Consider the following 13,529-nt stretch of genomic DNA (forward strand, 5'->3'; position numbering starts at 1 on the left):
CCAGCCCCCCAGGCCCTGCTGTCCGAACTCCTGCCCACCAGCTATGTGGGCACCCAGTCACACACAGCTCCATTTGTACCCCACTGGGCTCCTGACGGGCTGTGTGGCTTTGGGCAGGTTGCTTCACTTCTCTGAGCCTCAATGGCATCATCTGGAAAATGGGCTGATGCCTGGGCTGGCTCTGGCTGGGGTGTGGGTCCAGAACCAGCCTCCGAGACCCTACTGCGGGATGTTGCGGCGACAGATGCAGGTCACTGCTGGTTCACTCTGTCCACACAGCCGGCCGGCCAGCCAGGCCAGTGGGCCTTCGTTTTACAGGTGGGACAATGGAGGCGTGGGCCTTGTGACTTCCCCATGGAAGCTGTAAACAGGGCTTGAAGTGGATCACCCACCCATCCTCAGGCCAGGCCCCCTGCTCACCTCTGCCCAACCTGGGGGCTGGCCTCGGGACCTCAGGGGGGAGGATGTCTACACAGCTCAAGGGCTGTGGTGCTGCAGAGCCCTTCAACCCGGTTTACAGACAGTCAGCCTGAGGCTGGGGCAGAGCTGGGGGAGCCTGAAGCGTGCGTGCCTCCGAAGACCACCGCAGGCTGGACATGCCATGGGCGGGACAGCCACCTGGACCCACAACCGCGTGGCATGCGGCACACACAGCTCCAGCACGCCATGGCCACACCCCCACGCTGATGACAGGCTCCCCTCTGGGGCCCCAGAAAACAGCAGGAGCTGAGGGGGCGGGGCCTGACTTCCTCCATCCTTGCCTTCAATCCCCAGCTCAGAGCGAGGAGGCCTGACACCAAGGGCTGAGGACAGATGTCCCTCCAGGCTGTAAGCATTTGCCTGATCCCCCACACACAGACACACATGCACACACATCTGCACACAGGTGTGCCCAGGCTCACACCTGCCCACCCACCCACCACAGGTGTGCCTGTAGGCTGTAGGCTGAGCTGAGCAGGCTTAGCTCTGGCTCAGCAGCTCAACATACCTGTAGGCTAAACAGCTAAACATACCTGCTTTCATATGTTCAGATGCTGGGCAGACAAATGTCCACTGCAGTTGCTGGAAGGATGGAAGGATAGGCAGGGAGGGAGGGACAGACAGACAGCTGGTGGGCAGAGACTGAAACTAAGACCGAGTACACTACTCACGCCCCCATTGTCTCCTGGTCACGACAGGTCGCTCTAAGGCCTGCTGTGAACCCATTTTACAGATGAGGAAACAGAGGCAAGAGGTAGGAATTGACTGGCAAGTTCTCGGTGATGCTCAGGACCCAGTCTCTAGGGAGGCGCCTGCCTGGCCTGGGTGATGCAGGTGGTGTTGGCACCACGGCCATGTCGATCTCGGGCCCCGGCTCCAGCACCTCCCACAGTGCTGTGCTGGGGGTCCGCCTGTTCCCCTGGGCCTGCAGGTCAGCCCAGTGGCCTGGGAACCTGCCCCACCTGTCTCTCTAGACCCCCCTCCCCACCTGGGCCGGACCCGAGGGGCTCAGAAGCAGCGCACAGCGGGATGAAGCCCAGAACTCTCCCCGCCCACAGCGTTCACAGCACACGGTACTCAGAAGCTTGTAATTAAACACTTGAGTGTCATCAGATACCCCAGCACGGGGCCTGATGACTTCATCACCAGGACACAGACCCCTCGTTTTCCTCCTCCCCACCCAGTGCGCAGTGGTGGCCCTGAGCTGTGAAGTGGGGGCAATGTTCTAGAAGAGCAGATCCCACTCACCCCACCCCAACAGGCCCCCTCCCATCCCCAGCTCTATCAGGCGCCCACCCAGGCGCCAAGGCCAGAGACAGGCGTCCTCCTGGCCCCGCTCAAGACTCAACTCCTGAGCCGCCCACCCTCCCCTCGCTTACTGTCCTGGGCTCCCAGCCCTCTCCCACCCCTCCACCCCCACCCCTGAGTCCTGTCCGGCCCACCCTGAGGGGCCCGGATGCAGCCCCTCCACCACCTCCCAAGCAGCCAGACTCATGTTCTCAAAGCTCACGTCTGATGACAGGACTCTTCCTCCAGAAACCTAGAACCCCAGCCTAAGCCCAAGAAAAGCTTTGGATAAACCCAAACGAAGGGGTGCCCTGCAAAATGCGGGCCTAGAGTCCCTCAGACCCGCCAAGGCCCTCAGAAGCAAGGACAGTCACAAAACAAAGGAGACACAGGGACGGAATGTCACGTGGGATCCCAGAACAGGAAAGGGGATTAGGGGAGACGAGGAAATCTGAGTCAAGTGTGGGGTGAACTACCAGGAAGGTACCAGCCTGGGCGTCTCAGCCAGCGCCTTCAGCCCAGCAGATGAGGTGAGGTGTTGCAGGAGTGGGGTGGTCTGTGCGTGCCCAGGAGCCCTCTGTGCCGTCTCTGCACCTGCTCTGTGAATCTAAACTATCCTAAAATAAAAATGTTTTAAAATGAGAGTGCGTACCAGGGATCCGATTAAAGGATGGTGAAATGTTCACAGCTGTTTAATCTTGGTTGGGAGTGGGGGTTTCCCAGGTGGTGCTGGTGGTAAGGAAACAAAGAAGCCTCCTGCCAACGCGGGAGAGGTAAGAGACGCGGGTTCGATCCTAGTCGGGAAGATCCCCTGGAGGAGGGCATGGCAACCCACTCCAGTATTCTTGCCTGGAGAATCCCGTGGACAGAGGAGCCTGGTGGGCTACAGTCCACGGGATTGCACAGAGTCGGACATGACTCAGCGACTGAGCTCGCAATCTTGGTGGTGAGGCAGCTAGTATCTGTTCTATTGTTTTCTGTGTGTTTGAAATGTCTCATAATTTAAACATTTAAGAAAAAACAAACCCAAATCTAATACATTACCTAGGCCTGACACCCTCCAAAAACCCCCTTAAACTTTAGGATTAAGTGCAAAATTCTTAACCTCCTCCACAAGACTGCCCAGGACTCTCCCACCCACCACCTTACCCTGACATCACATGAGGCCTGGCCAATCCCCAGCAGTTGGCCTCCATGTCACACGGGGACAAACGCCTTCCATTTTGCCTGGTTCTGGCCCCTGGACCAGGCTGCCCGCCTGCAGCTCTGGCAGATCCAGCCTTTGTAGGGAGGGGTCACAGATTCCCAGCCCCCGAGGGGTCACCTCACTGGACATCACTGGTTGTGCTGCATGAAGCTCTCCCTCGCCCAGGCCCAGGTCTGGGGTCCACCTGTGAGGCAGGCGTTGTTCTCCCATTTCACAGACGGGAAGCCAAGGCCGCCCAGTGATTAGAGGGGTGTGAGCCAGAGGCCGGAGTCTGCCCCGTGGACCAGCGCTTTCCACCTCGCTGCCTTCCTGGCCCTGGTTTCCCACCTGTGAAGTGTTTCCAGGGCCACAAGGCCAGCCTGGGTAGAAGAAATCTTGGGGCCCTTGTATTCTGGGCCCTGTTACCTCCCAACCCTTGGGTGAAGGACACCATAGAATTTTACTGGGCACCTACTATGCGCCAAGCCCTGAGTTTACAATAGCGATGATTCAAGTCCCTGGTGGGGCTTGTGTTCTGGGGGGGCGTGGGGGGCGACTGGCAGTACATAAGCAGGCGCATACTGTACTGACTGGAGGTCTCTGAAGAATGCAGGAGGGCAGGGGGCTGGGAAATCACGGTGGTGAAGGGGGATGTCCCAGGAGGCCCCCTGCAAAACCAAGACCTCCTTGAGCAGGAGAGGGAGTCCAGCAACAACTCAGGGAAAAGCATCACCGGCCAGCGAGAGCAGGTGCAAAAGCCCTGAGGCAGGCGCTCCTCTGCTCTGTTTGAAGACAGTAGAGAGGCCAGTGCGTCTGCAGCAGAGTTGGGGGACTCGAGGAGACTAGGGCCTCCTAGGTGACAAGCCCCCTGGTGGGATGCCCATGGTCCCAGGTCACACAGGACCAGGCTGCTGGGGTCTGAGGGCTGGCCAGCTGGTGGGCCCTGGACATCCTGGGTGCCACCTGCACCAGGCTCGTCCGCTGTCTTCAGAAGTCTCCCTCTGGCTTAGTGAATGTCCCCGTGCCACCGCCCATCACAGGACGGGCAGGGAAATGAGGGCTGGTAGGAGGGGTGGCCAACAGTCTTCCGAGTCCGGGCAGGCCAACTTCCATCATACCAAAGGGAAACTGAGGCTCAGAGGAGACTCAGAACAAGCTGCTGGGACTAGCTCTTGGATCCCCTGCTTTCCCGGCCACGTGTGTACAGGTAGGCAGGCAGGTGCATGGCTTACCTGCTGGGCAGGTGTGACGGGGCACAGCCGAGCGTTCTGATGGGAGAACCAAAGTGCCAGGCAGAGCTAAAGGCCTTACGAGGCCAGCTGGGTCCACCAACTGGGCTTCCAGAAAGGGAAACTGAGGCCCGGAGCAGGCCGGCCAGCTCCCAAGATGCTCCTGGGCCAGACGTGCCCCTTCTTCCCGCCGTGTCCCCCCGGCCTCGCGACCAAACGACGCCTGGCCGGGGGCTGCGGCCCACCGTGGACTCACCCTGCCCCAGCCCCCAAGGAACAATTTACCTTTCAGAGCCGGTCCAAGATATTAATTAAGATAAATCTACCTCAATTTTGAGATTCTCTTATCATGTAATTTATCAAAATTATGTTAATTATTTCTGTAGGGCAGCAAAATTATTACCTCTTTTGTGTCTGATTTGTATTAATATTCATAATTTAATAATTCAGCATCCTGGCCATCTGGTCCGGGAGCGGCTCCCTTCCCTCCCTCGGTCCTCGCAGGAGCATCCCCACGGCACCATCCATGTCCCCGGGGCCCAGGCTCCCTGGTCCCCGCACCTTCGCGTGTCCAGTCCTGTGGCCGCCGCCCCCCGCCAGCCCGCCGGCCCGGGGCCCCGTGGCCTCAGCCCGCCGGTTGACGCGCAGGTACCGCGCACACACCGCCACCCTGCTTGGCAGGTGAGCCGAGCTGAATTGACATTTTCCACACTTTGTGAGTTTTACACTGTAATTTGACATAATTAATGCCTACATTACTGCTGATAATTTAGCTAGTTAATTAAACTCGGAGGAGATAATTAAGGAAAGGCTACTGCTTGGATTGCTAATTGTTTTTGTCATTATTTCAGGGGCCGACAGCTGCCAGCTGAGTCATCCTGTTTTGTCAGCTGACGGGTCACGTGATACGGGGGTCCCCTGGGGGGCCCCCCCACTTCCAGGGGAGGGAGGCACGCAGCCGGCTACCTGGCTGCTGCCTGGAGCCCCGCCAAGCACTGCAGGCTGGTCCCGCCCCTCCTCCCTCCCCCTCCCCCCTCCTCCCTCCCCCTCCCCCTCCCCCCTCCCCCCTCCCCCCTACTCCCTCCTCCTATTGAGGTGACAGCCACCCCCACTCGGACTACTGGGCCTGGGGTCACTCCAAGGTCAGCCTGACCAAGCCGGGGGAGGAGGGCAGCCCTCCCAGCCCCGCATCCACGCCCATGGGCTGACGTGCCCGGGCAACACCCCAGCCTTCTGCAACGGGCAGATAGAAGGGGAGACTTCCTGGGCCTGCTGGAAGTCAGCATATATTATCCCACGAGGCGGAGAAAGACTGGAGACCGTGGGAGCAGGTAGGGGGCGGGACTGTGCGCCCAGCTCTTTGACGTCCATCAGCAGGTGGAGCTGGGCTTGGAGAACTTCTCTGACTCTGCTCCAACCCTCCCAAGGGTGGAGGGCTGCCCACCCCCTGTGGCAGGCAGACCTGAGACCAGAGGAAGGGGGGCTGCTGAGACCCCCGCCGCAGTCCCCGACGAGCCGACAAAGCGCACAAGGCCGCCTGCACGCAGCACAGCGCGGGGTGTAACGCCGTCACTGGGGTCTCCACTCTCAGGGGAGCCAGGGCCCTGCTCCAGGTCGTACCGTGGACCCGCCGTGGGCCGCAGGGAGAGCAGGGGGCTCAGGAGGATGGGCTCTGAGTCCCGGGCCATGCTGCCACAGACGGGGGGCAGCCCCTTCGTTCCCTGAGCAGGCCCTGAGGGACTGTGTGACTGCGTGGTCAGGGCCAGGTCATCATGTCCGTGGTGCCCACAGTCTGTTTGGGGCACACACGGGCAAGGGGAAGGACTGCACACGTAGCTTAGGGGGCTCGACTTGGCTATCAGAGCATGCAAGGCAGAGGCTCAAACAATCCTGGTTTATTATCCCTTAGAACAAGAAGTCTCCATATAAAAGGTTCTAGATTGGCTAATTCAGGGCAAGGCAACAGCCATAGGATGTCGGCAAACACCCAGGAGCCTTCCCTGTTTCTGCCCTGCCAGTCACTGTGGGGTGAGCGTATCTTGCCTCATGGTCCCAAAGTGGCTGCTGTGGCACCGTGAGTCGCACGTCCCACCACGGCCCCCACACCCCAGGCGGCGCCCAGCAAAGACGGGAGGGCAGTGGTGTCTCACAGAATCATACGACTGTCTTAATGGGAGGTTTGCAGGGAGGCCTAGAAACGTGGGCTTTTCTCCTGATGAGCCTTCTACTTCCTTTCTGCTTTTGGCAAGAGCTTTAGCGTGGACCATGAGAACTGGCTTTCCTCCCACAGCAAAGCCCCTTCGTGGAATGCCTCATCAGCTGGGATGAAAGCTCTGTTAGCAAATCCTCAACGTCCTTCCTCTAGCTTTTGGGTTGGCTACCTTCACCTCAAACTCACCTCTTTCATAAGACTTATCAGAGGCCACAAGAAGCAGTCCGTTAACACTGATATTCTGAGTATTTTCCTAATATTTCCCCAGCTTTGATGAATCTGTGGTCTGGAAGCTAAGGCAGCACAGGTTAACAGCTGCATCTAGTTTTCCATGAGTTCATCATTACGATCACCAACTTCCCAACCAGAGCGCCGGGCCTCACTGCCCACCACCCACCGGCCCTCCCGCAGACAAGGTCCACGTCTGAGGTTCTGCTAGGGGCCACACCTCCACTCCGGGAAATAAATTCCCAGTCATCTACAAATACCAGAAAATCTGAGTAAAATGAAAAGGGGATGATTTTCCCATACGGAGTAGGTTGAATGATGCCCCCTAAAACTTCATGTCCACCAGGAACCTCACGGTGAGACTTTATTGGAAATGGGGTCATCAGTGGGGGCCCTGATCCTTGTGAAAGGAGGCATCTGGACCCAGACCTGCATACCAGGCAGCGGCTGCAGAAAGACTGGAGTGATGCAGCCACGTGCCAGAACGCCGGGGATTGCTGGCAACACCAGAAGCTCGTGAGAGACCTGGAACAGGCCTTCCTCACAGCCTCAGAGGGAGCTGACCCACAGACACCTTGGTTCCGGAACCGGGTACTTTCTGGCTGCACCACGTGGCTTGTGGGATCTTAGTTCCCTGAGCAGGGATTGCGTCCGGGCCCTCGGCAGTGAAAGCGCAGAGTCCTAACCGCTGGACTGCCAGGGAATCCCCAAATTTCTGTTTTTCAAGTTAGCAAGTTGGTGGTGCTTTGTTTTCGCAGCCCTGGGAAATTCATACATGGTAAGAAACCCAAAGATACGGAGGTTCTGCATGTGTGCTAAGACTCTCAGTCCTGTCCGACTCTTTTGTGACCCCGTGGACTGCTGGGCTCCTGTGTCCATGGGGATTCTCCAGGCCAGAGTACTGGGGTGGGTTGCCACGCCCTCCTCCAGGGGATCTTCCCCACCCAGGGATCGAACCCTGGTCTCCGCATTGCAGGCGGGTTCTTTACCGTCTGAGCCTCCCAGAGCCTCCTTTAATGGGGATGAGAATGGCCATGATTGGCTTGTACTAAGTATGACTCATTTCCTAGGGTTGGGGAGGGGGCTATCTACCCTGAGCCAAGGATACCGAGAGCCAAGGATACCGAGAGCCGTCTACCCTGGAGGGGGACATCCAGACGAAATGGAGAAGCCAGCAGGGTCTGCTCTCAGGACACACAGGGCCCTGGGAGTGAGTGGCACAGGGTACGCTGTGGGGCCTCTGGGCGGCAGCGGGTGGGAACAGGCCCCCTGTGGGGACTGGACAGTGGCCACTCAGCCCGGCTCGCAGCAGCCTGGTCAGAGCGCCGCTGGCCCTGTGATAAGAGGAGAGGTGGGGTCTGAAAGGAGGGCGGGGCGGGGGTGGTGGGCGAGGGCGGTGTCCGCACCCCTGGAGGTGGGCAGGCCAGCGCAGGCAGACGTCCCTAGCGGGCAGGTGGGGTCATAGCGAGCCACTGGCATGGGCAGCAGCCCTGACCGCTGGACAGAGTCAGGCCATGGCTGCGAGGGCCAGGCATGCGGTGGTGAATTCCCTAGCAGCTGTGCTAAAAAGGAGAGCAAGAGACAAAATCAGTCTCGTAACATACCTTATTGAACCCGCTATGTGTGAAATGTCTCCATTTCAACATGTGATCAACATAAAATGCTCTGAACGGGCGGTCCTGTCCTTCCTGTGGGCGCAGTGTGGGAAAGCCCGCCCGCCTCTCACCCTGGGGGTGAGCCTTCCCCGGGACTGGCCAAACAGCAGGTGCACGACGCCCCCTCCCCCAGGCCGTCTGAGCATCCCTCTCCCCTGGACTGGCGAGCGGGGGGCTCTGCCGGAACTCAAGGCTGCAGCCCAGCTTCTTCTGTCCCAAGGAAGCCCAGCTGCACTCAGGCTCACCCCTGCTGTTCACCTACCTGCCCACCCTCCGACCCCCAGCTCCAAGGGGCTTCCTTCCCCCGCTGCACTCCCCCGGCCGCTCAGCTTGTCCCTCACAGTACCACCAGTTCCTGCCTCTCCCCCGCTGTCCTAGAGACATTTTCCCGCTAAGACCCCCCTGTCCCCCTGTGGAGCCTCGGACCCTGACCCCAGCCCCCTACTCACAGAGAGGGGCGGGTCCATCCCGGGGGGCCAGCCCCAGAGCCAGACGCCCCCCTCCCCTCTCTCCAGCAGGTCTTCCCGCCTCAGTAAATGAGAGGAGAAATGGCCCATACGGAAGTGTCATGTTCTTAAAACCACTGATGAAGTTTCACACAGCCGTATGAGAGCGAACAGAACGGTTTTAGCTTTTTAATTTAATACAATATAATTTCAATTTGTGATGAGATAAGATGTCCTGGAGATTGCATTCCGATCGGATTCCATCCTCACGGACTTTGGGAGGTGTCAGCGGCTGCAGGTGAGATGTGTGTCGGGGGGACGTTCTTTACTAGCAGCATAATGTGCCAGCGGCCATGCCATCTGCCCTCATCAGGGTCCTGGGAGAGCCCGTCAGCACAGACTCTGGTACTCTGGGACAGGACGGCCGGGAGAGGCACCCGGGTGGCCCTGCAGAGGGCTCCCAAGCCCGCCGGCCCCCGGGCGCCCGCCTCTGCTGGAAGGCGTGGGAGGCGGCACGGGCAGGCCTGAGTCAGAGCTGTGTTCTTGGGGGTGAGCGGGACCCACAGCAGCCTCAGGGGGCGAGGAGGCCCCGTTTGCACAAGGCTGCACATGGAAAGGCAGCGTCCACAGCACACACGGGGCAGGAGGAGGGCCAGGACCCCGTGTTCCCGCCGCACCCCTCCTGAGGGGCTGGGAGCCTGTGGGCCGAGGGGGTGTCCACCCAGAGCTCACGTCCACTGCCCACACAGCGCGCTCTGGGTCCCCGGGCTCCAGAGTGCGCTGACCTGACAGCCAAGCTCTGAAGCCCCCCTTGGGGTCTTCACGAGCCCCCATGCACGAGTGTGCACGCTCCTAGGTCCACCCCTGCGTCTACCATGGGCAAGGAGACCCCTCCCAGGGCAGGGCAGGCCCCGTGGGGAGAGAAGAGCGTGGCCCACGGGCTCCGGGGAGGCCCCTCCCCTGAGCAGACCGGGCCTGACCTCTGGCGCCTTCGCACTGACTCCACCAGGAAGGGCCGCGGCCAGCCCTGGGGTCAGTGGTACAGCGGGAACTCGGGCGGGCTGGTGGAAGCCGGGTCACACCCTGCGTGTGTCCTCTAGAGGCCTGGGCAGCCCTTTCTTCCCAGGACGCCCAAGATGCTGAGAGGTGAAAACGTGCCCACGGCAGTGACCACAGAGACTTGTCTGTGGGGCGACTGTGGCTCCTGCCTGGGCCAAACCGGACAGGGCCCCTCCCCAGTGAGTCCCCAGACAGGAGGGGGGCCGGGAGGGGGCCCAGGCTCTGCTCCCCGCACCTCCCAGATGGAGGCTAAGGACACCAGAGTCCAGGCCCCGCCATGCCCGCTGTGCGAGCTGGCCATCCTCCAGGATCCACCACCTTCCCGGCAAAGGCGGCGCTGCTCACCTGACTCCTCGGCTCCCGAGACGGGCCTACTTCCCGAGGCCACGCCTGCACCCTAGCCCCCAGGGTCGGACACACCCTGCCGCCAGCCCTGCCCTGCCAAGGACGGCTCTGTTGACCCCTCCTCCTCCTGCCTCTGATCCAGGGGGGCCCTTCCCCCTTCTAGGGTGGGAGTGGAGATGGCTGGGGGATGGGCGCAGGGAGCCCGGGGCATCTGTGGGAGGGACCAGGCCAGCCTCAGCCCCATGGACATGGCTGAGGGAAGCGGGTCGGGACCAGCCAGTGGGGGTTGCGGGGGTGAAGGAGGCGGCGGGGCCCCACTGAGGTCTCCACTGTTTACAGCTACTGAGCCTCGTGTGCGTGCTCGTCCCCCACTCCTGCCCACGGGCTGTACTGGGAGGGGGTCCCCAGAGGGAGAACCTCTCTCTGACACTCCAGGGGGCCCAGGGCTCCCCAGGCTGAGTGCCCTCTGGGCCGGGAGGCGGGGCCGCCAGCCCTGAGATAGCCCAGAAACCCCAAGGCCTTGACCCCTCCCTGGCTCCGTCAGGTCCGAGCAGGGTAGGAGGGGCCGCCCACCCCCTGGGCACTCTGCCCACCTGAGCCCACGCAGCTCTCCAGCCCTGGGCAGCGCCCCCCACAAGGCAGTTCTGCGCCAGCCCGGGGCTCAGGCCAGCCCTGTCCGGGGGCCGGGGAACCCCCAGCAGCATCGCAAGCCCCTCGCTCGGTGAGAAAGCTCAAGCCCAGGAAGGGCGGCGAGTGGGCCAGGGTCACATCCCGAGGTGGGCCTCACTCATTCACTCACCCGTGTGCTCGGCTCATTCGTGTGCCAGGCGTAGTCCTGGGTTTGGGACACGGCCCAGCTCCCTCACTCAAGGACATGGAACGCCCACCTTAGGAGACACAACACCTAAAGCAGGGTGGCCTCCAAGGGCCCCACGTGGGCCAGGGCGGTGGGCAGCCGGGGGCTCAGGGAGCCTCTTTGAGGAGAGCCCTATCTTGGAGCCAGGCTTGTGGAGGACGGGGCTCCAGGCGAGGGGCGGTCAGGGCCTGCCGCACGTCTGCCCCGGTGGAGGCCGGGGCAGTGGAGGCTCCGGCGGCAGCAAAGGAAGGCGGCCAGGTGGGAGGCTCCCGGTGGGCTTGGAGTCCGGCAGACAGGAGCCCCTGCTGGGTCACTTCCCCCTTCCTCCTGTAGCCACGCTGGCCCACTCCCCACCCTGAGCTCCCCTCACACCCCGGACCCTCCACACAGCCAGGCCTTGGTTCGAGCATCGCCTCTGCCCTGAAAGTCCGTCAGTGAGGCCCCAGGCCAGCGTGTGGGCCCCATGAGGGCCCCCGGGACACAGCCGTCTCCAAACACACAGCCCAGCACCGTGTCCAGCGATGGGGCACGGCTCCTCCGGGCCACGTCTGGGAAGAGAAAGGCCATACTGAGAGCCTCCCGTATGCACAGGTGGGTCTCAAAGCCCCAGGAACCTCCCAGCACATGTGGGCATGGGTCCAGCTAAGCCTCCCGCTCAGCGCTGTGCCCACTGCACACTGCCGTGCCCACTCCTGTTGGTCTGTGGGCCCCTTGCAGTCGTTGGGGCCCCCTGGGGCGGGAGCACCAGCTGAATTCTCCTCCAAGTTGGGGGGCCGCAGTGAAGCCAGGCCCCACCTATATGCCTCGAGGGTGGTCCCTGCGGCCCCTCCTGCTCTGGCCCCGATGGAATGCATGTTGTGTGACCTGGTAACTCCTCGGCCCCCAAGGACACCGCCAGGCTTGACCTGCCATGACCGGGCGCTGGCCCCCGGGTGGACAGCAAGCACAGCCTGCCAGCAGCTCAGACCCTGGGGTGTGACCGCCAGCAGGGGCTCTGCTACCTTGAGCCCCCCAGCACCCCCAGGGGGGCCTCCAGGGCCCCAAAGAGGAGCCATGATGGAGGGCAGCCCCCTCTCCCCGGGGGTGCCTCTGAGGTGCGTGTCCCCACCAGGGCTGTCCCCTAACGGGCTGGACAACCTCACACGCGCCGGGAGGAATCCTTCCCACCCCGTCTCAAGATGCCCTGTGCACCTGCCCATCCGGGCTCCCGGGTCATGTGGAGGGCACTGCCACTGGGGTGCTGGAGCTGGGCTGCAGGTTCCAGCCCCAGGCCACACCTAGCTTGCTGTGTGACTCCAGGGGGCTGGCCGCACCTCTCTGAGCCCGTCTCCTTGTCAGTAAAATGCAGCTATCGGCTCTGCTGAGTGGCCCTCTGCTTCCCCCTGGTGGTGAAGAGGCCGCACTGCCGCAGGGGCCCGCGTGGGAGGATGGTGTGGGGGCTGGCACTCAGGGAGGGTCAGGCTGACAGCCCTGGGGCCCTTCCCGGTCCTCTTCCTAACACGCAAGGGCCCCCGGCCTCTGCTCAGAGCCACCACGGTGCCCAGTGCCTGCGGAAGGACGTCAGGCTGCCCTACCTGGCCGAGTCCCTGCAGGGCCCAGGCCCCACTGACCGCCCAGGGCTGTCCACAGCCCCCCATCACCCCGCCCTCCACCAGGATCTGGCTGCTATCCAGGGGTCGGCAGGAAGTCTCTGAGCCCCTCGACCCACTGCTGGGCCAGGCTCAGCCCCGTGACCCCACCAACCTCACCAGGAACACGCAGCCCATCGCTACCAGAGGCTTAGGGAGGGCAGGGCCCTGGCCCAAGGCTACGCGGCTGAGCAGCACAGCCGGGACCAGGAGTCCACCTCTGCGCCAGGCAACACCCTGCCCTGTCAGGTCACATCCTGACTGCGGTTCCCCAGACCCCAGCGGAGACCCCCACAGCCCGTGAGGACAGAGCTGAGAGCCGGTGGGCCCAGCACATTCAGCCAGGGGCTCCCATCCCCACGGTACCTGCGGGGCCCTGCTGCCGGGTGGGCCCTGCCGCCGGGTGGGCCCTGCCGCCGGGTGGGGAGTGTCCGTGCTTCGCTGTTGCCGAGGGTCCCCAGGGCGGGACCACCATGGTGGGCTCCGCGGTGGCTGCAGACCCCACAGGAAGACACGGCTGTGACCCGCCATGCCAGGCTGGGAGGCTGAGCCCTGGGAGGGAGGCTGACTGCAGTCCAGGGGCCCGGGCTGGCGCTGCCGAGGACGCAGGTCTGGGCTGCGAGAAGCTCTGCTCCCTCAGGCCTGCCCTGAGGGACCGTGGCCCCCTTACCCGGGGTCGGGCAGGGCGGTGCCTGGCTCTCCCTTGCTGGACGCCAGGAACGCGGCCCACAGGGGCCCAGCTGGCCTTTACCTCAAAGGTCAAAGTCACAGATCTAGACGGGGATCCCACGAGGGGTGTGGGGGCCAGCAGCCGGTGCGGTTTGCAGAGATCCGGCCCTGCCCTGGCTCCTGGAAGGCTCACGTCTAGCCTGTCTGCGCCACCAGGCCAGGAAGGAGCCAGCAGGCCCATCCCAGAGG

At 62.3% G+C, this 13,529-nt stretch overlaps 1 protein-coding gene across 1 annotated transcript; it reads right to left on the bottom strand.

Moving 5' to 3' along the window:
• Positions 1–8,884: 8,884 nt before the first annotated feature.
• Positions 8,885–13,521, bottom strand: LOC123465333. The gene is made up of 2 exons (XM_045164229.1): positions 12,978–13,521; positions 8,885–11,531 (listed from the first exon to the last, which is right to left on the bottom strand). Exons 1-2 carry the CDS (start codon positions 13,519–13,521, stop codon positions 11,350–11,352), a joined length of 726 nt encoding a protein of 241 aa, XP_045020164.1. The 3' UTR covers positions 8,885–11,349.
• Positions 13,522–13,529: the final 8 nt, after the last annotated feature.

The sequence above is a fragment of the Bubalus bubalis genome, chromosome 24 (assembly GCF_019923935.1).
Source record: "Bubalus bubalis isolate 160015118507 breed Murrah chromosome 24, NDDB_SH_1, whole genome shotgun sequence".
Taxonomy (NCBI): Eukaryota; Metazoa; Chordata; class Mammalia; order Artiodactyla; family Bovidae; genus Bubalus; species Bubalus bubalis.